The sequence below is a fragment of the Garra rufa genome, chromosome 15 (genome assembly GCF_049309525.1).
Source record: "Garra rufa chromosome 15, GarRuf1.0, whole genome shotgun sequence".
NCBI classification, from domain to species: Eukaryota; Metazoa; Chordata; class Actinopteri; order Cypriniformes; family Cyprinidae; genus Garra; species Garra rufa.
Genome location: NC_133375.1, coordinates 10,290,612 through 10,315,907, shown reverse-complemented (window position 1 = coordinate 10,315,907; position 25,296 = coordinate 10,290,612). Strand labels below are relative to the sequence as shown.

The 25,296-nt window shown below is 38.8% G+C and overlaps 1 protein-coding gene and 1 pseudogene across 4 annotated transcripts in view; one reads left to right on the top strand and one right to left on the bottom strand.

Annotated features, from left to right (window-relative positions):
* Positions 1-1,879: 1,879 nt before the first annotated feature.
* iqsec2b (IQ motif and Sec7 domain ArfGEF 2b) overlaps positions 1,880-25,296 on the bottom strand; it is a 100,747-nt gene continuing 77,330 nt past the window's right edge. The window contains exons 2-14 of one of the 4 annotated variants that reach the window (XM_073818558.1): positions 17,128-17,413; positions 16,718-17,044; positions 13,853-14,895; positions 13,524-13,685; positions 12,122-12,244; positions 11,505-11,671; positions 11,195-11,334; positions 10,900-11,025; positions 10,652-10,751; positions 9,636-9,797; positions 8,438-8,635; positions 7,298-7,368; positions 1,880-5,746 (exon numbers count right to left, since the gene is read on the bottom strand). In XM_073818558.1, coding sequence (XP_073674659.1) covers positions 4,331-5,746; positions 7,298-7,368; positions 8,438-8,635; positions 9,636-9,797; positions 10,652-10,751; positions 10,900-11,025; positions 11,195-11,334; positions 11,505-11,671; positions 12,122-12,244; positions 13,524-13,685; positions 13,853-14,895; positions 16,718-17,044; positions 17,128-17,413 — 4,321 coding nt within the window. In that variant the 3' untranslated portion in view covers positions 1,880-4,330. Of the gene's footprint in view, positions 5,761-7,297; positions 7,369-8,437; positions 8,636-9,635; positions 9,798-10,651; positions 10,752-10,899; positions 11,026-11,194; positions 11,335-11,504; positions 11,672-12,121; positions 12,245-13,523; positions 13,686-13,852; positions 14,896-16,717; positions 17,045-17,127; positions 17,414-25,296 lie in introns of all 4 variants that reach the window. The other 3 variants (XM_073818559.1, XM_073818560.1, XM_073818561.1) reach the window with 3 other exon arrangements.
* On the top strand, positions 15,403-16,206 carry LOC141286956 (uncharacterized; annotated as a pseudogene).

The window sequence follows — 25,296 nt, the reverse complement described above, 5'->3', positions numbered from 1 at the left end:
TATATGGGTCATTATATAGAATTGATGCAAAGACAAAGTTGGACAAATCTTGAAAAAAAAAAATATTTTTCCAAATGTTTTAATGTATGCAAATTGTTTAATATTCAACGCACATATTTATAGTAAATGTGCAGTTAATTCTTATATTGTATTTTCAGAAAGTTTTGGAATATTTGTCTTCTCCCCAAATTGTCACTACTGGAACACTGTAATATATAATTTAATAAGAAAGGTTACATTGACCTGTTAAGATTTTGCTTACATATATATGTAAATATATAGTTTTTGCTATTTTATGAAAAAGTTTTCAGAGGTAAATCAATAATAATTACAAGTTTAACAATATTTTAAATGTGATTCACAAAATTTGTTCTATTTTGAATCCAATGTGGGCAAAATGTTGATCAAACTGATTTCAGACTTAAGTATTCATTAGTTTGAATATACTTTGAACTAAACACTATGATAACATCATAGTTGATAATTCAGTATACTTTATTTTTTGACAAAACATCTCATGTTTCAGCTGTGACAGCACATTTTCAGTAATGACAATAATGTTTTGGTAGCGACCACATTACATTACAGAATTTTAACTCACAAACTAAAACATTACTAAAACATACTAAAATACAAAAAAATCATAGCTGTACTAAAATTTTGTTTATTTTTCTCAAATATTAGGAATTTTTTTTTTGTGCATGACTGTTTTGGTAGTGCCAATTTTAAATACTTTTGAACCTAAGATGCTAATCAGCACATGGTTAGCTAGCACAGTTCTGAACACCAAAAAATCCCCGAAATTTTATGGAATAACACCCAAAAAACACCCCCCAAAGATATCACTACCAAAACTTCAGCAAAAGTTTCAGTTGTGACTGTTTTGGTAGTGACAATTTTAGATACTTTTAAACCTAGCTTAAAGATGCTAATCAGCACATGGTTAGCTAGCACAGTTCTGAACAGTTGTACACATAAAAACTAAATGTTATGGAATGACTCACAAAAAGTGTGGTTAACTGCAGAAAAAAGGGTGTTAGTGAGGTGCTAGTGACATTACTTAAAGTTACACACAGATTTTCAGACTTTTGAACACATTTACCTCAAAATCTACTCACCATGCAGATATGAGAGAGAAAGACACATAAAAGTTTCCTGATCATAAATGTATGGCCAATAGACTAAAACATACACTGTTTAGTTAGTGACATAAAAATATAGTAATTGTTTTGGTTGTGGGACAGAAGTTTGCACCAATTCTCATTACACAATGATTTGAGGGAACAATATTTGACAAGTTCAAGTGCTTAAATGACCTTGTGATGTTATTTATTGGTCCCAGGATTTTGATGGTAAGTATTAAGGATGAATATAGGCCTCTGTATTAACTCTTAAACGGATAGTTAACCCTAAAATGACTCAAAATCTGTCATCATTCACTCACCTTCATGTTGTTGCACCCTCAGTCACCATTCACATTCATTTCATAAACAAATGAAAGCTGCGGCCATCAGTCCCTGGCATCTGTGTTTTGTGTTCCATAAAAAAAAGGTACAATTTTGCGGTCAATTTTTCCTCTAAAATTGATGTACTTTGTCCCCCGGTTTCACAGACAAGGCTTAAGCATAGTCCTAGACTAAAATTTAAGTCTGAGCAGTTTCAACTGAAATAAAATTGCACTTATTGAGCTTAAAATATATCAGTGCCTTTGTTCTTTCTCAAAATGCACACCAGTGTTGTGTTTTTTTGTGTAAGCATGTTTATAAAAATTACTTAAATGTTCTAATTGATCTTTGGCCTAATCCTGGCTTAGTCTAAGCCATGTCTGTGAAACCGGGCCTGTATGTTAATAAATAATAAGATAACACAGAACAATGAGTTGTGTCAGGACACTTTAATGTTTGGCAATAAATATTCACATCTCTCCGAATTTGCTTAATCTAATATATTATCTGTACACAAATAAGATGACTTCATATACCTTTTTTTTTCTTCAAAATTACACTTCAATCTGCTTTGACATACACACTTGTACAAGTTTACAGATAAAATTAACTGTCTTCGATCAAAATAAATATGCAATAATCATCTACACGTATTTCCACCTCCCCATACACATTCACACACACATACACATACACATACACACTCATACATACACCTTTGACACTTCCCGTTCCACTGTCAATATTAAATCATACTATGACAGTCTATGTACAGTTTGTTACAGAGCTCAGTAAATACAGACATACTCATGCAATAAAATTCACAGCGGGAAGACGGAAAGTTGAATGAAAAATAAAGTAAATGCAATTAAGTTGTGGATTACTAATGTTTATATTCTCTCTCGTCTCACATTGGTGTCTGGCTATGTGTATGTAGCCATATGTAACTAACTGGAGCCCCATTTCCACTTTATTTAGTACTGTGGAGTGCTGATCATAAGTAATTAGCATAAAAGGGCATACATATCTCACACACAATAACTGAGCATCACATCAAGACAAATAATACTGAGCATCTGCGTTAAGCCCAGTCCAGAAATATATAACAGCACTTGAGATCACATTATGCATCCACACAAACAAAAACTTCAAGCAGTACTTACACTAAGGCCTTACTTTAAGGCTAAATTCCCTTTAGTTCTCATACAGGTGAACTGAAATCCTTGTATTAATGTGAGAATTTGTTTATATTGGTTCTGACATGTTCCTCCTCTCCTCCAACATACAGAGGGGAAAAAAGAGGAAGGTTATTGAAAACTAAAGTATGGCGTTATGTTTTTAGCATGTCAACATAGTCCGTCAAAATCAAAAACATCATGACTGGTACACAACTTCTGTTTAAAAAAAATTAAATAATACCCATAACAAAGTCTCCAACATTCAAGGACACTTGTAAAGACAAGTGTGTTTGTCCGTTAAAAATCATCAATAACGATAAAACACATCCTTGACACTTCAACGTTGAATGTCAAAGCATGAGAAAACTTTTCCTATTTACAAGTATCTCGTATTTTGTCAAATTTATAACATCTGTAGTTTTAAAACATAAAAGAAGAATAGTTATAGTCATTGAAAATTGAAATTCATAGCAAACATTCATATAACAGCGTAAAATAGAATTAAAAACACCTTGTAAAGTATGGTTGGGAGTATTAATGCAAGGAAACTGCATAATACAGGCATTTCAGATGAGCAGATTGATGACAAATAGAGAGACAACAATCTTTCGTGGAATGTTTCCTTCATACGTGTGTCACTAGCCCTCATTTAGATAAAAATACTTCAGCTTTTTGTTTAATAGAGATATATTAATTTAATATAGATCAGAAAACTTTCGTTTATAAAGTGCCTTTTGTTTTCACATTCTGGGCTTTACTGGAGCTTCACTAGAAATGCTAAGAATTTCGATGTGGATGATAATGGTCATCAACTGGTTAAATAAAAAGACTAAAAATGATGAGCAATGCTTTAAATTTAACATAAAATTAACATTAAAATAGAATTTTTCACCAAAATGAGCTTATTATATCAAATTATGAACTGAAAAATGGTATTGGTGCAACCAGTAGATAAGGTGTAATATAATATCACTGATATATTATTTTGTGATTTCATATAATTTTATTTACATAGGTTAATAATTCTGATTCTGGGATGATTACAAACAGCACATCCACATACAGTATAAGGCTTTTTACAGCTGACTAGTATTCGGAGTTGAACAGGTCAGGCCAATACTTCAAACAATCATACCGGGTGTAAGATATTTGCTTTGTAGATATATCTCTATTAACACTCAAATATATCGCCGATATAGTAGATGTGTACAAAAAGAGCAATTATTTCGCAAGTAGAAGCTGGACATCAATTTAGTGAAAAGATTATTGCATCTCGCAAATGCTATTGACTAACGTTTAACATGATTACTGGAATGTATGAAATCATTGTACTTAAGTACTGTGCTTTGATCTTCATGTCCAGCACAGGATTATTCGTATGGTCTCTGGTCTTCACTTCATTTCCTAAACAGGTTTCCAGGTGAAGCAATGTAGCAACCGTTTTATACTAACTTTATGGCTATACGCAATTGAAGCAAGCCTGTGGACAATTTTAAGTTCGAGTTTGTGTGTCCACATGCTTTAGTAGGTCATTCCTTGTCTGATTTAAAGAGAAGTAGCCAAAATTAATGATAATCTACAACAGCTGAATTGAAAGCAAAGAGTCTTAAGTGTTTTTCGTTATTGTTGTCGAGTATCCAACAGCACCGATCTACCTGAGAGCCTCCAATCATCGGTTATGACGCGTTTGTGCTGTTTTGCCTTCGGTTACACTTGAGGGAAGCGCAGGTGAAAGTAGCAGAGTCTTAGCAGGCTGCGTTTCTTTTTCCCACTGGCGTTGTTATCGCCTTTGGCCCTGCCCGCCTCCACCACCCTCGCGGCGGTCCCCCCTCCAACCACCAAAGGACCCCTCAGCGACCCCCAGCCTCGCGACTTCCCTCGGCTCACACTACCGTGCTGATCCGGTTGGTAGGTTTGGATTTGGCGCGTTCGACCGTGCCCGTCCCCCCAGGTACGGCTCCAGTCTGAGCCGGCGAGGGCCCTTGCTGCCCCCCGGCCTGTGAAGGGGGGCCTTGGTGCTGGGGGGGGAGAGGGGAGAGAGGCGTAAGAGGGGTAAGGGGGGAGGAAGGGGGGGGTAAAGGGGAGTGGGGGGGGGGAGGGGGGATGGAGGACAATGGAGGATACTGGGGCAGATACTGGGCGGCCGGCGGCGCGTGGTGGACAGTGGCGGACGCGGAGACTGGAGGCGGCTGAGTGGGCGCAGGGAAGGGCGGAGGAGGAGGGCTGGCGAAGACGAAGTGAGGTTGGTGCACGGGGTGGGAGCCCGGGTGCGGGGTGTGGACGTGCGCGGGATGGGAGTGTGCGAGCGGGTGCGGCTGCGAGTGCGACAGCGTGAGCGGGGCCTTGATGATGCCGCCCCCTCTGGCCGAGTGTGTGGGCTGCGTGTGGAACAGCGCAAACTGTGGATGAGGGGAGAGTGGGGAGTGAGGAGAAAGGGGGGGAGGGAGGCCGGAGCCCATGTTGCCCATGTTGCCCATGCTCCCGTAGCGACCCTGCAAAGTATGCTGGGAGATCGGCTGGTACGGGGAGTGCGCGGAGGGGTTGGGGTGTGGCCGTCGAGGCAAGGTGACCCGCTGAAGAGTATGGAGGCCCTGCTGCCCAGACGAGGGTACGGTCTGCGTATGGAAGCGGTGGTGGTGGTAGTACGGGGGCGGAGGCTGCCCACTGACACTGTTGCTGGTAGTGTGGCAGTACTGGGCGTGGAGGGCCTGGATCTTGGAAGGGCCCCCGCCCTCGCCCGGGCATAGCGAGGACGGGGACAGAGGCGGCGGCCCTCCGGTAGTCGGCGGGGCCACAGGGGCGGGGTAGGGTGGCCCCGGGGGGATAATAGGACCCGGTGCTTTGGAGCGTTTGCCCCCAAAAAGGGAGCCCAGGAAGGATCCGGTGTTGTTGCTGTTGCTCCCAGTCCCAGTCCCAGTCCCAGTCCCAGTCCCAGTCGTTCCTCTCTCGTTGCTGCTGGAGACTGGCCCAGCGCCAGTCACCGCAGGTGTGTGTTGCTGCCCCGGCCCACCCCCCACCCCCACTCCGGGGCTCAGGATGGGGCGGTGAGGCCGGTAGTCTTCTGTTCCATAGCATCCCGGGAGCACAGTGGCTACTGGGTAACGCTGGTGAGGCCGAGGACTGCTAATGATGGAACCCTAAGACAAAGAGAGTTGGGGGAAAGGAGGAAAGAGAGCAGGGTGGCAGAGCCAAAAACGAAGAAGGAAATGTAGGCAATAAATGAGAAAGGAAGAAAAAATATAGTAAAAGGATACAGAGGGAATGGTTGTTTCAGTGGGTGGGGAGGAAAAACAGGGGTGAGTTGATTAGGGTAATGAAACAACATTCTGTCAGCAGCATAATTCAGAATTTAATTATACAAACGCATGCACCTAACTATCTATTATGTGTCCCGAATGCCAATATTGCTTTTTTTAATATATTTGTAAATTCAAGTAGGATTTAATTTCTGTTTTGTGTGCTAACAGGAAATTACTCATCTGTGTAGTTGCCATTAAAGTCAAAATGAAACAGCATTGTAACCTGTTCTGCTTCTGTAATCAAACAAGTGTTAACAGAATATTCAAATAAGATTAAAAAAAGAGGTCACTTGGCTTACTGGAAAGTTTTCAGAAAACTGAAATTGAAAACGGTTTTATATGGGGTCTTAAATTATGGAAGTTCCCGCCACTGAATAAATAAATAAAAAAGGTAATTGCGACTTTTTATCTTACAATTCGGATTCGCTATTGCAAGTTTACATCTCACAATTCTTTCTCAGAATTGTTAGATATAAACTCACAATTGTGAGTTATAAAGTCAGAATTGCAACATATAAAGTAAGAATTGCAGGATATAATCTCACAATTGCAAGAAATAAATTTAGAATTGTTAGATATAAACTTACAATTGTGAGTTACTCAATTGTGAGTTATAAAGTCATTATAATATTGGATGTTCCATATCCAAAATAGGCTTATAATACTTCTTCTAAATACTTTTTTTTTTCAATATCTATTTCCGCATTATTGATTTTCCATTGAACCAGGAAGTGGCACCCAATCTGCTGTCAATCTGCTTATTATAGAAGCTGTCTTTGGTCGATGCTGTTTCATATGTAAATAATTTTTCGATTTGCCCACATAGTGCACTGAAGAATCATGTATAATAAAACAATGTGTGTGTATTACAAGAATAAAAAGGGTCTATTTTTATTTCATGCTGGCTTAGATTTATGAGGGACACCTAATATAAAGTAGGTTATAATATAAAAACCAACAAAACTGATATCACACAGTCACTAGTCCATGCGTAATACTGCACATACCAAAAACACACACCAAACCACATTCAAAACAATAAAATGCACAACAAAACCATAGGATAATAAAGATGTATTTTTGACATATATCAATGTCATGCTTTGATTTAATAAGATGTCGTCCAGTCCTTCCAGTCATATTCAACAACGTCCCGAATGACTGCAGATCTTCACATGCAGTCTCAGTGACCGATGTTATTGATTCATCGCCTCAGTTACGAATACATTAACATTCCACAGACCACAAAAGATGCACACACATGTCTCTGTGTCTATGGTAAGGACACATGCAAGATGGCGCCGTGTTTTGTATGAGAATTCCAGGCAGACATGCGGGTGGTTCGGGATTGGGGACTAAAGCTAAAGATACAGACCTCTGCTTCACTCAGACTTACTTCCATTGTACTGTCAAGGGAACCAGCGCTGTTTCTGCGGCCACGTTTCCCTGTTACCCAGTTAGCAGATGTCAGTCACAACTGAAGTGTGTGTTTATGTGTGAGTGAGTTTAATGCAATGGTATTCAATGTTGACAGAGTTGTTACTTTCTGGTTAAAAACCTGGTTGTTGGTAACAACCCCAAAATCTCAGCCATTACATTTTGCTAAATATATACAGTTGAGGTCAAAGGTTTACACCCCCCCCCCCTTTCAAAATCTGCAAAATGTTAATTATTACACCAAAATTAGAGGGATCATACAAAATGCATGTTATTGTTTATTTAGTACTGACCTAAATAAAATATTTCAGATAAAAGATGTTACATATAGTCCACAAGCGAAAATGAAAGTTTAATTGATAAAAAATGATCCAGTTCAAAAGTTTACATCCCCTTGATTTTTAATACTGTGTTGTTACCTGAATTATCCACAGTTGTGTTTTTTTTTGTTTAGTGATAGTTGTTCATGAGTTCCTTGTTTGTCCTGAACAGTTAAACTGCCTGCTGTTTTTTTCCAGCATTTTTGTGTATTTGAACCCTTTCCAACAATGACTGTATGATTCTGAGATCCGCCTTTTCACATTAAGGACAACTGAGATACTCATATGCAGTATTACAGAAGCTTCAAACGCTCTCTGATGCTCCAGAAGGAAACACAATGCATTAAGCGTCAGGGGGTGAAAACTTTTGAACAGAATGAAGATGTGTACATTTTTCTTATTTTGCATAAACATCTTTATTTTTTTTTCATTTAGTACTGCCCTTCATAAGCTACAGAAGATACTTACTTGTTTTCTAGAAGACAAAATAAGTTAAATTTACCCTGATCTTCAAATTCAAAAAGTTTTCACCCGTAATGCAGCATATTTCCTTCTGGAGCATCAGTGAGCATTTGAACATTTTGTAATAGTTGCATATGAGTCCCTGATTTGTCCTCAGTGTGAAAAGATGAAAAGATGTAGTATATATATATATATATATAAGTATTCCTTTTTCACAATTGTATGCTCGCTCCTAATGTACAGTAGTATGGTTTTCAATTATCATAAGTAAATTGTTTTTCAGTCAAGTGTCTCACCTGATTCAGACAGGTCCCTCAATGAGGAGCTGAGAGCAGTACGTTTGAGGCCCTCTCCTGGTGAATAGTTGTCATCTATACTAGGCCTTCCCATAGTGCCATTCACCACTTCATTCTTAACCCCACCCACTCCTCCTGCCATAATGCTGTTGGTGAGCAGGCTGGGTCGCATTACTCCTTTCTGCTTCTCCAACTCAGCTGCAGGTGGACAAAAAGAAACATCAGTGGACCATAAACAACATTTCAAGCATCAAGTACTTTGTCTGTATACATCATTAAAGCTATTTTTATCCTGGTTACTATGTGTTTTCTATGAGTCATTAGGTTGATCAGATAAGGTCATTGTAAATCTGTTATTAGTTTCCTTCCAGAATTAAAATTTCCTGATACTTTACCCCCCCCCCCCCCCCATTTTATCCCAGATGTTCTTTCTTTCTTCAGTCAAAAAAAAAAAAAAAAAAAAAAAAGGTTTTAAAGGTTTTAAACATTCCAGGATTTGTCTTCATATAGTGGACTTCAATGGTGGCCAATGGGTTGAAGGTCCATATTGCAGTTTCAATGCAGCTTCAAAGCCACTACATGATCCAATTTGAGAAATAAGGGTCTTATCTAGCAAGGGTCTTAACCACAAATGCTCATCTTGCACTAGATATGTGATGCACATGCGCAACTTTACGCATTATGTAAACACGTTGCAAAGGTCTTGCATGGTTAGCTCTTCGTCTGTGTACTCCGGTTCAAAAGGGTAGAATTAAAAACTCCATTTAATTTTCTCCTTCAACTTCAAAATCATCTAACATCATTGTTTTACCTTTTGTTGTCATGTCATTTAACTTTCTTTGCATGTTCGCTTTGTAAACACAGGTTAGGTGCTTCCACCTACATCTTGCATTCATGACTACATAATGCGTAAGGTCAAGCTAGTGCAAAACGAGCATCTGTGGTTTAAAAAGTATATAAATTAATTCTTTTTTTTTTAGAAAATGACCCTTATTCCTCGGCTGGGATCGTGTAGAGTCCTTTGGAGCTGCACTATAACTGCAATTTGGACCTTCAACCCGTTGGCTCCCATTTAAGTCCACTATATAAAGAAAATTCTGGAAGTGAACACATTGTTTAATATTGTAGTAAACCGCCAGTAGAGGGCCAAAATGAAGTGTAGCTTATTTATGAGAGCAGCAGAGGGCGCTGTACTCACACTCCACTCTGTATTTCTCCATTTCCTGGACCTCAGCAATGCTCTCCCTCAGATCACTGACAAAGCGTGTACGGTCCTGTTGACTAGGAGCCGTGAACACAATCAAAACTTTACGTTCACCACCTGGGATAGCTGACGTTAGTCTGACACCATGAGGATAGTCTGTGGGAGAGAGAGAGAAAGACATTATGTTTATTTAGAGTTCCTAAATAGCCTACCAATGTCACGTTCCAATTTTTTTTCATATATATATATATATATTATAAAAAGTGCAAAAGTAAGCTTATAGGTGAGACTTCTGGATCATTAGCCACTATAGGGAAATAATGAGAACAGTAACAACGTGCAGTAAACACTAAAACTGTTTACACTACATACCAGTGTGTCTATGATTGCTATAATACATTAAAATAATATGGTAAAACATGCCTATTTGCAATATCAAGCAGCAATACAAGCTGTTTTGTACAGCTAAATATATGCGGATGAAAACCAGAAGCCAGACCCATAAAATGTATAAACGGCTTCGCCTGCACTTACAGTAAATAAGGTTGTTTCAACTTAAAATAATCTTACCCCGCTGTAAATTTTTTTTAGTTTAGTCAACCAAAATATACAAGTTGTCACTTAATTAACATTAAGTAACTTAAAATTTTAAGTTGAGTAAACAAAAAAAAGTCGGCAGGGTTATTTTAAGTTATTTTAAGTTCCTTTTTTTAAGTTGAAACAATTTTTTTTAAGTGTCATTTTTTTTAGCAGCAAATCAGCAAATTTGAATGATTTCTAAAAGATCATGTGACACTGAAGAATGAAGTAATGGCTGCTGAAAATTCAGCTTTGCATCACAGAAATAAACTACAGTTGAAAATATATTACCGTAGAAAACAGATGTTTTAATTTGTAATAGTTTTACTCAATTTTTTCGCAAATAAATGCTGTTTTGGTGAGCTTTTTTTTTTTAAATAAACATTACTCCAAACAAAGAAATACAAAAATGAACCAACTTAAAATCTTACAGGAGTTTTGGAACATGTGAACCTGCATCTCCACAAGAGGGAAGGACTGTCTGAAACTGTATGTTACGGAGGTTTTCTTCTTCTGGAAGATCTTTGTAACCTTGCAATATAATAAAGTAGAAAAAGAACCACTAAGCAATTTATTGTGCAGCAACTATACACATTAATGCTAAAGAGATTAAGCTAAAACTGCTTGAGACCAATTTATTTAGTGTGCATGAGAAATTAATATGTGTTAGTGACATTACCACAAGCAGATCGTTGAAGAGGAAGACCTCTCTCTGGTGAACTCCAGACCTTTGAGGGCGATTGGGGTCCGGGACTTCATAGAGCTGACAACAGCATACTAGTCTGCGGTGGGGCAGAGACAGAACCTACACACAGAGCAAATGTTTACATTTACGTTGGAACAAGCAATTCATCACGCAGGACAAAAAGTATGATTTCACACTGACAGAACACCTCATAGTAACACATCTGGTCTCAAAGATTCAGTATTCTCAATAATTCTAAAAAGATTTAAAAACGCCCAGTAGAACTCACAGGCTTCTTGCCCACTATGACTCTCTCCACTGCCTGGACCTGAGAAACATGGTCATCATTGGTTCTCAGTTCCCACTTCTGAATGCGCTGGTAGATTCCAACCAGTAAATCACGTGGGATGTCCTGACCATTATCCACCCCTGAGAACCAGAGAGAATAAATGACATGCATACCAGAAGAGATTTTAGTGTACTTGCAAAATCCTTAACAGTTACGTGCAACATTTAAGAGCAGATTGAGAATGTGCTTGTGGTTGCCCACATATGTAAGTGCCAGTGTTTGAAGTTGGAGAGAGAGATTTGATAACCACCTCTTAAGTTTTTGATGAAGTCATCCAGCTTCATCTTCCTCTCCGCTTTAATATTGGGGCTGTACATGTCTGTGTTGAGGAGGATGATGGCAAAAGCTAGGATAAAGATGGTGTCTGGGTTCTGGAACTGCCTTACCAGTGCTGGATTACAAACACAGTATCTCTGGCTAAAAGACAGATACAGAAAGAGCATTTGAGTGAAAATGTTGTAGGATAGATAAAACATGTTTTCTGATGGTATGAGCCATGTGTGATGGCAATGTAAAATTGCTTATATATGCTTATATATGTGCAATTCTGACCACACATCAATAGCAATTTTCTTTCATCATAGGCACTTAAAGTGTTGGTTCACCCAAAAATTTAATTTGTGTCATTAATTACATTAATGTCGTTCCAAGCCCATAAGACCTTTGTTTATCTTCGGGTCACAAATTAAGACAGTTTGATGAAATCCGAGAGTATTCTGTCCCTCTATAGACAGCAAGGGTCATTCCACATTCAAGGTCCAATATCCCTTTAATTCTGCTAAAACCACTGTAACCCACAGCCTCTCATGTAATTTAATGAACATGAAGTACTAAGTGCATTTTTTAACTACAAGCACATTCACATACCTGAAAGCCTCAATAAGTCTTTCCACTTTTTGGGCCTCTCCTTGGACTTTTATCTGAGCTTGAAATTTTCTCAGAGCATCATCGAGATCCATTCCGGAAAAGTCCATTTCATCCACAACACAGCTGAGAAAAACAATAGTGGAAGAAAATGTCACACATCTATACATGCTAATGCCAAAACAAGCACAAGCAAAATATGTCTGTCTTTATTTTCTGTGCATTTATTTTATTTAGTATTGCCTGGAACATTGTATTGATTCATTGCAAGGGTCTTTGGGGTCCGCAACCTCAAAGGTATCTACAAATTATATAGTTTAAGTATATGTATATCAGTAGTTATTTCAATGGCTTTGTATTTTAAAGGGGACATCGGATGCCCATTTTTCACAAGTTGGTATGATTCTTCAGGGTCTTCATGAAATGTCTGCAACATTCTTTGGTCAAAATTCCTCAATAGTTGTGTAAAACAACACCCTTTTTACCTCGTCAAAAACAGCTGTGTTCAAGGCAATCCATTTTGGTGCATGTCTCTTTAAATGTTAATGAACTACTGACCTACCCCACCCCTTTCTTTTTTTTTGTATTCGGTGGCACATTACTATCAAAAACAAAACTAATCCACTGTGTCCACAGTGGCTCTAATGTTGGAAGTAAATTAAGATTCTTATGTTTATTTTTCAATCCAAATACAAAACACCTGCATTGCTTACAAGACATTGTAATGACTCTGTCATTGACAGAGAAATGGTAGACAGCATACAATTGGCTGAGGGCAGAAATATATTAATAGGGGCAGTTGTGGGCGGGGCCTGAGCAGCATAATGTCAAACTGCTCAGAAATCAAAACGGCTTGATAATTGAGACTGTTTAGGGTTTGTGGGTTTTTAACCATTTGTGACCCTGGACCACAAAACCAGTCTTAAGTCGCTGGGGTATATTTGTAGCAATAGCCAAAAATACATTGCATGGGTCAAAATTTTAGAGTTTTCTTTTATGCCAAAAATCATTAGGAAATTAAGTAAAGATCATGTTCCATGAAGATTTTTTGTAAAATTCCTACTGTAAATATATCAAAATGTAATTTCTGATTTGTAATATGCATTGTTAAGAACCTAATTTGGACAACTTTAAAGGTGATTTTCTCGGTATTTTGATTTTTTTGCACCCTCAGATTCCTGATTTTCAAATAGATGTATCTTGGTCAAATATTGTCCTATCCTAACAAACCATACATCAATAGAAAGCTTATTTATTGAGCTTTCATATGATGTATAAATCTCATTTTTGTAAAATTTTAACTTATGACTGGTTTTGTGGTCCAGGGTCATATTTGTCATTTTCTAAAAGACTAAACCATTTAACGGTTTAACTTCTATTTAGAAGATTTATTGTGTGGACTCACTCCAGTACATCTTTGTTGAACTGTTTCTGTCTGTTCCCAAGGAACTCTCCAATCATCTGGCGACTCAGGCCTTTTCTTTCCAGGATAAAGCGAGCGATGCCCACTGGTGTATCTGACACAAAGCCCTTCTCAATCAGGTACTGAATACCCTTTTCTGGCTTCCTGCAGTCCAAAAAAACCATTAGTACAGTTAAATCATGTTTAAAACAGATGCATTCAGTCCTCAGTTTGATTTGTAATGTCATAAAGTAACTGCTTTGCTATTAAATGTTAAATGATGGTAGCGTTAGGACGCACGCAATAGAAGCAGTAGCTTCATTTTCCCTTACTTGTTAAAGAGGTTTAGTCCGATGCGATATTGTCTTCTCTGAAATACGTCATTGTTAAAGGCAGGAGAGTCCCAGCTGTGCCGACTTTCTCTCTGGTAGGTCTGTTTCCCTAATGGGGGCAAGGGCTCCCGCAGACTGTCCCTTGAAGAGGAGCCTGAGCTGCAATTAATGGTCTCATTAGAGTTTGTGGTAGAGTTCAGTGAGTCATTATCACCATCTGAGCAGCACTGCTGCTCTAAGCCACCAGGAGGCAGTGGTGCTGAAGAGGAGGATGAGAGCGGTGTGGTCGGGGGCTGTTGAGGAGAAGAGGAGGACGAAGGAGTGTCAGGGTACTGGTGATGATGGTGGTGGTGGTGATGGTGATGATGGTGAGCCACATTGTGTGGGATATGCGACGGTATCGACCGGCTAGCTGGACGTGTTTGACCTTGTGCAGTTGTCGAGGATGTCGAACGAGCAATAGGGTTGTGTTTAAGCGTCCCTTGAGGTGACCCTCCAGCTGAGTCCTGCTCATAGACTAGTTGTCTGCTAAGGGAGCCTCGGTCTGAGCGATCGCTCATGTCCACTGAGCTGTCGCTAGGTGGCTCAATTGTAAGTAATGGTAAGTGCCCTCCACGTAAACGGTAATCACGGCACTCTGTGCACGGTGTGCTTCGACGGCTATTGCTGCTTCCTCCTCCTTCCGTGTCACGGCTATCTTCCCTACCACCTACCCCACTTCCAACACCTCCCCAGAACTCAGTGTCTGTGCTGCTAGGCGCCCGGTCTAGAGAAAGCGGTGAGGAAGGTAGTCCATCGTCCATGTAAAGTGTGACATCGCTGTAGGAGGTGGCTGTGCTGTCCTCGTGCATGCTCAAGCCTCCGGTACCTCCTCGATCCCTGTCTCCAAGACCTCTCCGTAAGGATGCGTGGCTGTTGCTGCTCCATATGCACTCGCCGAAATCATCCACAACACCGCTTCCATCCCCTATTCCTTCCTGGGAATCCTCTCGGCGTGGTCGACATGTTAGGGCGTCATCAATAGAGTCGGCCAAGGACTTTACCTTGAGTACAAAGAAATAGATACTGTCAGACAAACCGTACAAAACACTTGAAAGGTACAACTTTTGGTGCTATTCCCCTGCATGATACGACTTAGCTCGCACAACTTGGCTCGGCTTGGCTCACTTTACTTTGGCTCAGTTTGCTTTTCCACTGCAGTCTAGTATTGCTTTAAAGTGGGTGGGATTACAGACTAATCATTATTATCATAATTGTGCCGCCACCTCATCTACTGACCATGATACAGCCATTTCTTATTTCAAGTGACGGTAGTCTAAACCAAACATATTATACTGTGGTGGGTGTTGCTGACTATTTACAGTGCATCTGGAAAGTATTCATAGTGCTTTTTCCACGTTTTGTTATGTCACAGCCTTATTCTAAAATGGATGAAATATTTTTTCCCTCTAAATTCTACAAATAAAGGTTTGTTTTAAACCTTTTTAACATTTTTTAAAAATAAAAAAATGAAAAAAATCACATGTACATTCACAGCCACGACACTCAAAATGAGGTACATCCTGTTTCCACTGATCATCATGTTTCTACCACTTAATTGGAGTCCACCTGTTGTAAATTCAGTTGATTGGATAAGATTTGGAAAGGCACACACCTGGCTATATAAGGTCCTACAGTTAACAGTGCACAAACCAAGCCATGAAGTCCAAAGAATTGTCTGTAGAACTCTGAGATACAATTGTATCGAGGCACAGATCTGGGGAAGGGTACAGAAAAATTTCTGCAGCATTGAAGGTCCCATTGAGCATAGTGGCTTCCATCATCCATAAATGGAAGAATCTTGAAACCACCAGGACTCTTCCTAGAGTGAGCCGTCCAACCAAACTGACTGATCGGGGAGAAGAGCCTTAGTCAGGGAAATGACCAAGAACCCAATGATCACTCTAAAAGAGCTCCAGCATTTCTCTGTGAAGAGAGGAGAACCCTCTAGAAGAACAACTATCTCTGCAGCACTCCACCAATCAGGCCTGTATGGTAGAGTGGCAAGACAGAAGCCATTCCCCAGTAAAAGGCACATGACAGCCTATCTGGAGTTTGCCAAAAGGCAACTGAAGGTCTCAGACCATGAGAAACAAAATTCTCTGGTGTGATGAAACAAAAACTGAACTCTTTGGCTTGAATGCCAAGCGCCATGTCTGGAGGAAACCAGGCACCGATCATCACCTGGCCAATACCATCCCTACAATGAAGTGTGGTGGCAGCATCATGCTGTGGGGATGTTTTTCAGAGGCTGGAACTGGAAGACTAGTCTGGATCGAGGGAAAGATGCAACAATATACAGAAGACATCTTTGATGAAAACCTGCTCTGGACCTCATACTGGGGGCGACGGTTCATCTTTTAACAGGACAAGGACCCTAAGCACACAGCCAAGATAACAAAGGAGTAGCTACGGGACAACCCGGATACCACAGGATAGGCACTTTACCCACATCTACCCATGATCTGACAGTTTTGGAATTTATCTGCTGATGAAAATCTTGCTGTAGTATGAAATAACTTAAACTCTCTGAACACTGATACTCTGACACTTCCGCACTTAAAAACCAGAGATGCATTTCCAAAAAGCAACTATAGTCCCAAGTTCTGTCGTTACCAATAGAGTTCAACAGAACAGTTAGCTAACGATGCTTTTGGGAAACGCACCCCTGATGAGACAAGTGCAGAACTTTCCCCAGCAGTCTTTCCAGTGAAACTAATTGACCAATAACTTCTTGCTGGTTAAGCTAGCTATGAAGCCTGTACATTCCAGCATCCAGAATTCAATGTTGGGGAGAGTTCAGATACAGTCAAACGAAGTACTAACTTGTTTTGAGAAGGAGTCCTCTAGGTGGGTGTATTCCGGTCGCGGGGAGCTCGGCTCTGTGGTGCAGGTTGGAGAATGCGGAGGACCCATTCCTGGACTGTGACTATAGTGAGTCGGGGTGGGAGGTTGAGGCTGTCGGTCATCAAACGAGTACTGCAGTCGCATGTTGGAAAGGATGATGCGGCGTGTCATGCGGCTCTCAGAAGCTGAGCTGCGCAGGCGCTCAAAGTTCTTGTTCATACGATATTGACGAAATGCTGTCTGGATGGTTCGCGCTGCTCGTCTACTCACGAAGTAACCTCCATATTTCTTCTCCAGCATCTCCACCTGCACAGCAATAGCTTCAACAGTTATATCTGCTTTAATAGACTGACCATGATGAATCATGATTCTTTTTTTGCATGCCTTACCTTCTTGTCTTGTAGGTCTGTAGAGAGTTCATAACTGTCGGATAAGGCTTTGCACCTCTTGTTCTCTTCCTCCTCTTGTTTACGTAGGGCCAGGCTAGCTGGTTGGTTCCGTGTGCGGTGTGCCCAGGCGAGGCTGGCTGGGCTTGGAGGGGGCACGAAAGGCACCCGAGGGCCTGGGGGGCCACAGCTGTTGTCCCCGTAACGATCAGAGCTGTGCACGTACGGAGATTTACAGCTGGAACTGTCTGAAAAGGGACGTGAAGCTGAACTCTGGGTTTCCTCTTCACTGAAAGGGGTGGGTGGGAGAGAGGGAGAGAGAGAAAGAGAGAGAGAGGGAAAAAGAGAAGAGAGAGAGAGATAATAATTCTGAGTCTAAAACGCCCCCATAATGAGAGGATAAGATAAAAATCTCAAGCAACTCTGGAATTCATGACATTGTTCATTTTCCACTGACTTAGCGTTTTGACTTTGAGGAAAGCTTTAAACAAGGCAAATGTCCTAAACAAGCCTCAGGCTTTCCCAGAATTATCACACCAAGAAAATTAGAGCACTTCTAGTCATACTTAAGATTTGTAACTAGAGAGAGTTATGCAACGCAATGCCTTAACAAGAGCTCGGTTTCCAAAAGATTACAGTTTCTAATTAAACAATCTATTGTAACTCAAATTCATCAGTATCTGAAACTTCAATGAAATTTGACTCAAGTTTTGCAAGTTTTGGCATGTGCACTACACATCTGTGGCATTATTTCCAACCTGTTTTCACCACATCTCTACGCTATTGACACATCCTCATATTCTGTTCCTCACACATCAGCTCTCATTCTTAATGACTTGTAGTCTTCTGCTGCCATAAATGACTCACATATCCTTCAGGGTACCATCAGAGCAAGTTTTTTAATGATACCAAACATACGCAGCACACATAATGACATCAATTATGCAACCCCACTTCATACCAAAGTATAACATGGAATAGATTCCTAGGTGTTCTGAAGAAAACGGAAGTGAAGCTTTCCAGTTCAAAATTTACCACCTTGACACTAAGGGGCTCTATGTGGTTACCAGAGCATTGCTTTGTGATTCCTAAAGTGTTTTGAATAATTGTTAGCACATTGCTATGTGATTTCTAGGATGTTCTTGGTTGTTGCTAGGTGCCTGCTTATGACTGCTCACATCCTGGCAATTCAATTCACATTTTTTTTTATCTGCCAGTCAAAAGTTGTAATTCAAGTTGCTTGGAAAAGTAATATCACACTTCTCCTCAGAAATCCACACAATTTGAGGTATCATTTATGCCGGTAGCGCAAACAAGTTATACAATGATGCTTAATACTTTGTGTGAAGAGTTTGCAAACACCACTGGATAAGAAATTACAAAATAACAACAAAGGGTCTATTGACACAGGAGCTCAGTTTACAGGGTCAGTCACCCCAGTGCAGAGGCGTTGACCCTTAGGTTTGCCATGGGAAACACAACAGCATGTGATCTGAACTCATAATCCTGACACAGCTTTCTGACAGGACAGTGTGTGGGTACTTCTGAATCACTGTAGGCAACTTCCTGTTCTGTATGACTAAGTCAGAGGAGGTTATTAAAGGCAAGATATTATCATATAATGCTAATGTACAACTCAGAAATCTTACGAAACTCCTCATTTTGGTTAAATCATTTCTCAATCCCTCGAGCCCACACAAAGACACTAACTTGGATGCAAACAATCTTTGTTTTGCTGTTTATCACATGTAACTATTACACACCTGTCCTGTCCTATCCTGTTCAGAAAGGGCCAGTTTGTACAAAAACACAATACCCTCCAGTTGCCCTCTATTGTATGTAAGAAAAACAGAAACCTAACAAGCTTATAACACAACAGCAGATGTTAGGGTTCAATTAAAAAATGTGAGAACTTTAACTGTAGACTTACCACATTTACTAGAAAGACCCAAGTAGGTGCATAAACCCACACACACGAACATCCCCCGGGGAACGAGAGGAGGTTTCGCTTCCTTAAAGTCCAAATTTGGCAAGGAGTTGTTGAAACCTCCTGGAATTCACCAAGCGCTGAACTTTGTGGCTTTAGAGTCGTTCTGCAGTTATGACCGACTGTCAGGAGGTCACCGCCATATAGTCACATGGCAGTGCTTAAACCCTCCCTCCTCCTATTCTCTCTCCCTCACTTTATTTACATTACACAAAGTGTGCTGGTGTAGCTTCCTGAAGTCAGTAGCTTGAAAAGAGTGACCGGATATGTCACTGAGGCTAGGGTTTCAAGGACAATCAGCTTTGGGATCTCCTGCAATGCTTGTATTTATCATCTTCTTCATTGTGGTAATTTGCCTGTGACATAATTTATACAGAAAAAGCAGTGTCCCCCTCTCTCTGTTGTGCTGTTCTGTTGTATTTTCCATCCCTAATATGGGTGGTTTCCTGTATTTGTATGGAGTGGACAAAAGATTGAAGGGAGGGAGGAAGATACAGCAATTGCCTTATGGGCTGTACTGTGGCAGTTGTCCCCAAAGGACAGCAAAATCATAAATTTGATCTCTTTAATGTCTCAATAGTTTTTACTAGATGCAGTTAGATCAAATAAGATCCCAATTTTAAGATTGTTTTTCTCTTGAGCAATCTCACGTTTAAGAAGAAATATCACAGATGTTTCAAATTGTGTTCATATTTGGCAAAATGAATAAGGCTGCAAAGAAATTCAAATACAATCTCAAACATTTTTCATATCCTTAATAACCCAAGCAATCCACCTTATTTTTCCTTTAAGAGCATTTGTAAATTTTATGGGTCTGGTTTATGGTCTCATTTGTGTCCTGCTATTTTTAGATGTACTGTACAAAACAGCTAATTTTGCTGCTTGATATTGTAAAATGGTGTTTCTTACCATATTAATGTATTATCTTAATTATGAACACACTGGTTTGTGGTGCAAACAGTTTTAGCATTTACTGCATGATGTTATTTCCCTATAGCAGCTTTGTGTTTCAATGAAATCCCTGAAATATCATGGAGCAATATATTTTTTCTCTGGGTGCTTCTAAGTAAGTAAGCAAATAGTTGCAAATGTATTCCAATATTTGCAATAATAAGATCAGATCATTGGCTTGAAGTAAGCAGTGTGTGTTTGTTTATTGAGGGAACAGTTCAAACATGAAAATTCTGTCATTATTTACTCATGTTGTGTATGACTCACAACAATGATATTTAGGCAGTTTTAAAAGTAAAATCATAAGGGCCATCATTGTTTTTCTGTGCACCATCCAGCAGCACTTCACTCCAGTTCATTAGGTGGTGGAAATACACGTTTTACACTGGTACATTGAAATGACAGAAGAAGCAGGTAAATAATTCTGCCACCTACTGGACTGGAGAGCAATGGTGGCCACTGCAATTTTACTGTTAAACTTGAGCCACATGCACTTTTTTTATCTTGAAGGAGAAAATGAGATGTGAGTTTTTCTAACATACCCTAACTGTCTTGAATGGAATATGCATAGTTGCCGCAGAGCTACACAAGACCAGCATTTGAGGTTAAAAAGTATATAAATTAAAATATAAAGAAAATAATTGATCGTTTCACTAGATAATACCCTTCTCAGCTGTGATTATTCAGAGCTCTTTGAAGCTGCATTTAAACATCATTTTGAAAGTTCAAACTCGGGGACACCATAGAAGTCCACTATATGGAGAGAAATCCTGAAATGTTTTCCTCAAAAAACATAATTTCTTTATGACTGAAGAAAGAAAGACATCAAGCGATATAAAGTGTTGTATAAATTTGATTTCACTTATAATGTCTTAACTGTGTTGTAAATTGTATTATTTTACATAACGCAACATACAAGAATGAGATGTCAGCCAGCTAAATGCATCAGCAGTGGTTGTTCGTTGCACATGATGGAAACGCCTTTTGCTTTGCATATCATAAATTGATTTTATTCATTATGATACTGAATTTAATTTAATTTCATGTTAAAATATGTTTTCTAATCTCAGTACTCTTTGTTTTTGGGCAGGTTATGGAGTCAGTCATGGCATCTTTCAGCTAAACGCGAGGCAGCCGTCTGAAGTTTGTGGTTCCCCCTGTGAACAAAACCCATCAATGGCACTATTTCGGTCAAAATACAAGAGGGCAGTCCAAAGTAACAAATAAAACTAAACTATGAAACTAGGCAAGAATATGGCTAAGACTAGAAAACAAAACAGAACAATGGCAAGGGCAATGGAAAAAAACAACAAGGCAATGGAAACAAGGAAAAACGCTTGGTAGAGTCCGCAAGAGCAAAACAATACTTCGCAGGGGTCAGTTTGGCATGGCCTTCCTTAAATGGCTGCCAAACAGGAAATAACCAACGAAGCAGCAGAGGAAGCGGTAACAGTCAATGAGGAGCAAGGGCTCCCTCTGCTGGCCTGGCGTAACAATAACTCACAATTCAGACTTTTTTTGTGAGATACAAACTCGCATTTTCAAGAGAAAAAGTCAGAAATCTGACTTTATAACTCACAATTGGAGTTTATATGACACAATTCTGACGTAGTTAATTCCAAGTTTATATCCCAGAATTCTGACTTTATAACTCACAATTCTGAGGGGAAAAAAGTCTGAATTATGAGATAACAAGTCACAAAACCCTTTTTTTATTGTAATCAGTGGTGGAATACTTCCATAGTTGCCTTTATGATTCTGTGTGTGATTTTTAATTTACAGCCAATTTTAAGCCAGCAATATAATTATTTTTATCCCCTATCCCCTAAAAATTAAACTGATGTTTAATACTAGTTTCACTATCAACACTAAGTGTATTTATTTAAGCATTTGCAATGATGTAATTGTTTTCTTTGCAAATATTGATTGCTAGATGACATCACATTTCCACAGTCTGAAAAGTGCAGTTGACACTTTACAGCTATGTGTAGCTACAACTGTTCAAACATACACACTATTAGCCTACTTTACATAAGTAAACTGATTAGTTTTAAAGTTGCTTTAACTGAGTGGCTATGCTATTGGCATTATCACTGATCTAGCCATCAAGTGACTTGAAATTTCCAATTGCATAAACGTAAATCCCACAAACTTCCTCTGAATAAAAGCTGCCAGATATACCACAGTGGTTGGAGCAACCACATAGCGATGCGCTAAAACCTGTTTTACTTCTGTTTTACTTGAATACTGGTTTGGTAGTTGGCCGTTGCTTAATTTAGCCCTTCACTGCAGCATGATGTAGCAATGCAATCTGGCATCTGCTGCCCACATTCAATGACAAACCTGTGGTGCTGTTTTATTCTGGGAATTCTGCTCTAACATCTGCTCATAACATTTTCGTCTTGCATCTCACATATTCCTTTTCCCCATTCCTCCCACTCCTCCCACCCACTCGCTCTCTCACACACATGTAGGAGTGAGGGAGGTAGGGTTGCTTAGTGACAGTTGCCGTGAGACCGCCGTGGGAGGTGAGGCAGTCATTAGAAAGAGTGTTGCTATAGATACAGAGCACTAATACAGTAACCGTGGGTGTTGCTGGATAAGTTGCAGGTTGTAAGATTGTAAAACTGTGAATGTTACAATAGATATATAAGATATACTATTCCTTAAAAACAAAGTTTCTTTATAGGTATCTATGGTTAAGAACTAAGAACATTCCAAAAAAGATTTTTTATAGTAGAGAAAGTTTCTTGAGATTTATAAAATGTTATTCACACTTAAAAGGTCATTTTAAGAATTGTTCACTGAACGGTTCTTTGGAAAGCCAAAAATGGCTCTTCTATTGCATCACTGCGTATATCCTCTTTTGAAAACTTATTTTTTCGGAGTGTATTCAAATATACCTACAGCTTTCAAAACAATGTGCATAACGTAATTGTGGAATATAGACTTCATCAATATTTAAATATAGCTGCTGCGGCATGCATACACATTGTAAAACTTTTAACCTTTTCTGTCAAAACCATTTTTTGAAAGAAAAAGGGATGAATTTTAATCTAAACTGGTTTATTATGCTCTTCATGGTTCATAAAGTCATGTTCCTTGATTTATTTTTAACTGTATTGAGTTTAAAATCATTATTTAGACTACCAGTCTTTTTTAATGTTTTTTTTAAAGACGTCTATTTTGCTCACCAAGCCTGCATTTTTGAATTCAAAGTACAGCAAACATAGTACAATTTTGAAATATTTTTACTATTTAAAAATTTTTTTATTTATGAATTATTTATTAATTTATATATGATTTTAAGGCTGCATTTTTAGCATCATTACTCCAGTCACATGATCCTTCAGAAATCATTCTAATATTCTGATTTACTGCTCCGAAAACATTTATTATTATGTTGAAAAGAGAATAATAGAGCTCTAAAACAGAGTAGATTTTTTTAAGGTTTCTTTGATGAATAGAAAGTTCAGAAGAACAGCATTTATCTGAAACAAATCTTCTGTAACATAATAAATGTCTTTATGATCACTTTTGATCAATTAAAGTAAATAAAAGTACTCATTTCTATAATTTCTTTCCCATATATATATAAATATCTAAAAAAAAAATAGATAAATGCTGATCTTAGGATCTTTCTATTCATCAAAAATCCTGTAAAAATGTACTCAGCTGTTTTAAATATTGATAATAATAATAACAATAATAATAATTGACAACATAATAATAATAATAATATTTTAAAATTGTACTGTTATTGCTATACTTTCAATCAAATAAATGCAGGCTTGATGAGCAGAAAAGACTTTAAAATTTTAAAAGTTATACTGTTCAAAATTTTTTGACTTATAGTGTATAACCAAGAAGTTATATATTTGCAAACACACACACACACCAGTGTTGTTTTCGTCAACGATGACGATGACGAAATCATTTCGTTGACGCCACTTTTTTCCATGACGATAACGAGACGTTGACGAGATAAAAATGGCTCGTTGATGACTAAAACATGACGAGACGTGAGTGAGTTTTCGTTGACGAGACGAGAATAGACGAAAATGTTAGTGGGTGGTCCGTCAGACGTTTAAAATGCATGACATTTCTGCTTATTGTGCATGCCAATTAAAACCGAAAAATATCTGCCGCTATGGCAAGCCGTTTTAGCATTAAATACTCTTTGCCATACTACTATGGCAAGCCGTTTTAGCATTCCATCCTTGTTTGTCTTTTATGTTTTAAAACATTCCTTCATTATTGTAATTATTGGTAAAAATAGTCGATCCGGAAGCTCACATTGTGTTGAACTATAGATCTGCTATTTTCAGAACTTACAAGTGACACTACCCAACAGCAAAATACTTACTGACCTACATTAATTTCTTAAAAGACTACCTTTTCCCCTTTTTTTGACTAAAACTCGTCTAAAACCTTTTTGACTTTTCGTCGACTAAAACTAGACTAAAACCTTCTTGACTTTTCGTCGACTAAAATTGGACTAAAACTATCACATATAGAAGTGACTAAAATTTGACTAAAACTAATAACCATTTTAGTCCAAAAGACTAAGACTAAGACTAAATCTAAGATGGTTGTCAAAAACAACACTGACACACACACACACACACACACACACACACACACACACACACACATATATATATATATATATATATATATGTGTGTGTGTGTGTGTGACCCTGGACCACAAAACCAGTCATAAGGTTACATTTTACAAACTGAGATATATACATCATATGAAAGCTCAATAAATAAGCTTTCTATTGATGTATGGTTTGTTAGGATAGGACAATATTTGGTCGAGATACATCTATTTGAAAATCTGGAATCTGAGGGTTCAAAACAATCAAAATACTGAGAAAATCACCTTTAAAGGAGAACTCCGGTGTGATTTTGACCTAAAGTGTATTGAATCATGATACCGAGTGTGAACGTACCTTGCATATCTCATCTCGTCTTGTCCACTGCTGTCCGAAATCTGGGGTCAGTTATCCGATGCTCACAACAGCTTGTCAATGAAAGTCAATCGGGCATCGAAGGAGCCATGTAAATAAATCACTGTTTTACGCCATTTACGAGGCACAAAGTAGCTCCACACTTCATTGGTAGACTTCCAAGGGCCCTGACATTTAAAACGAGACATTGAGAACTTAGAAAAAGCACCGGTAGTTTATTTACAAGTAGATTTATACAGACAGTAACCGCAAGAAGTT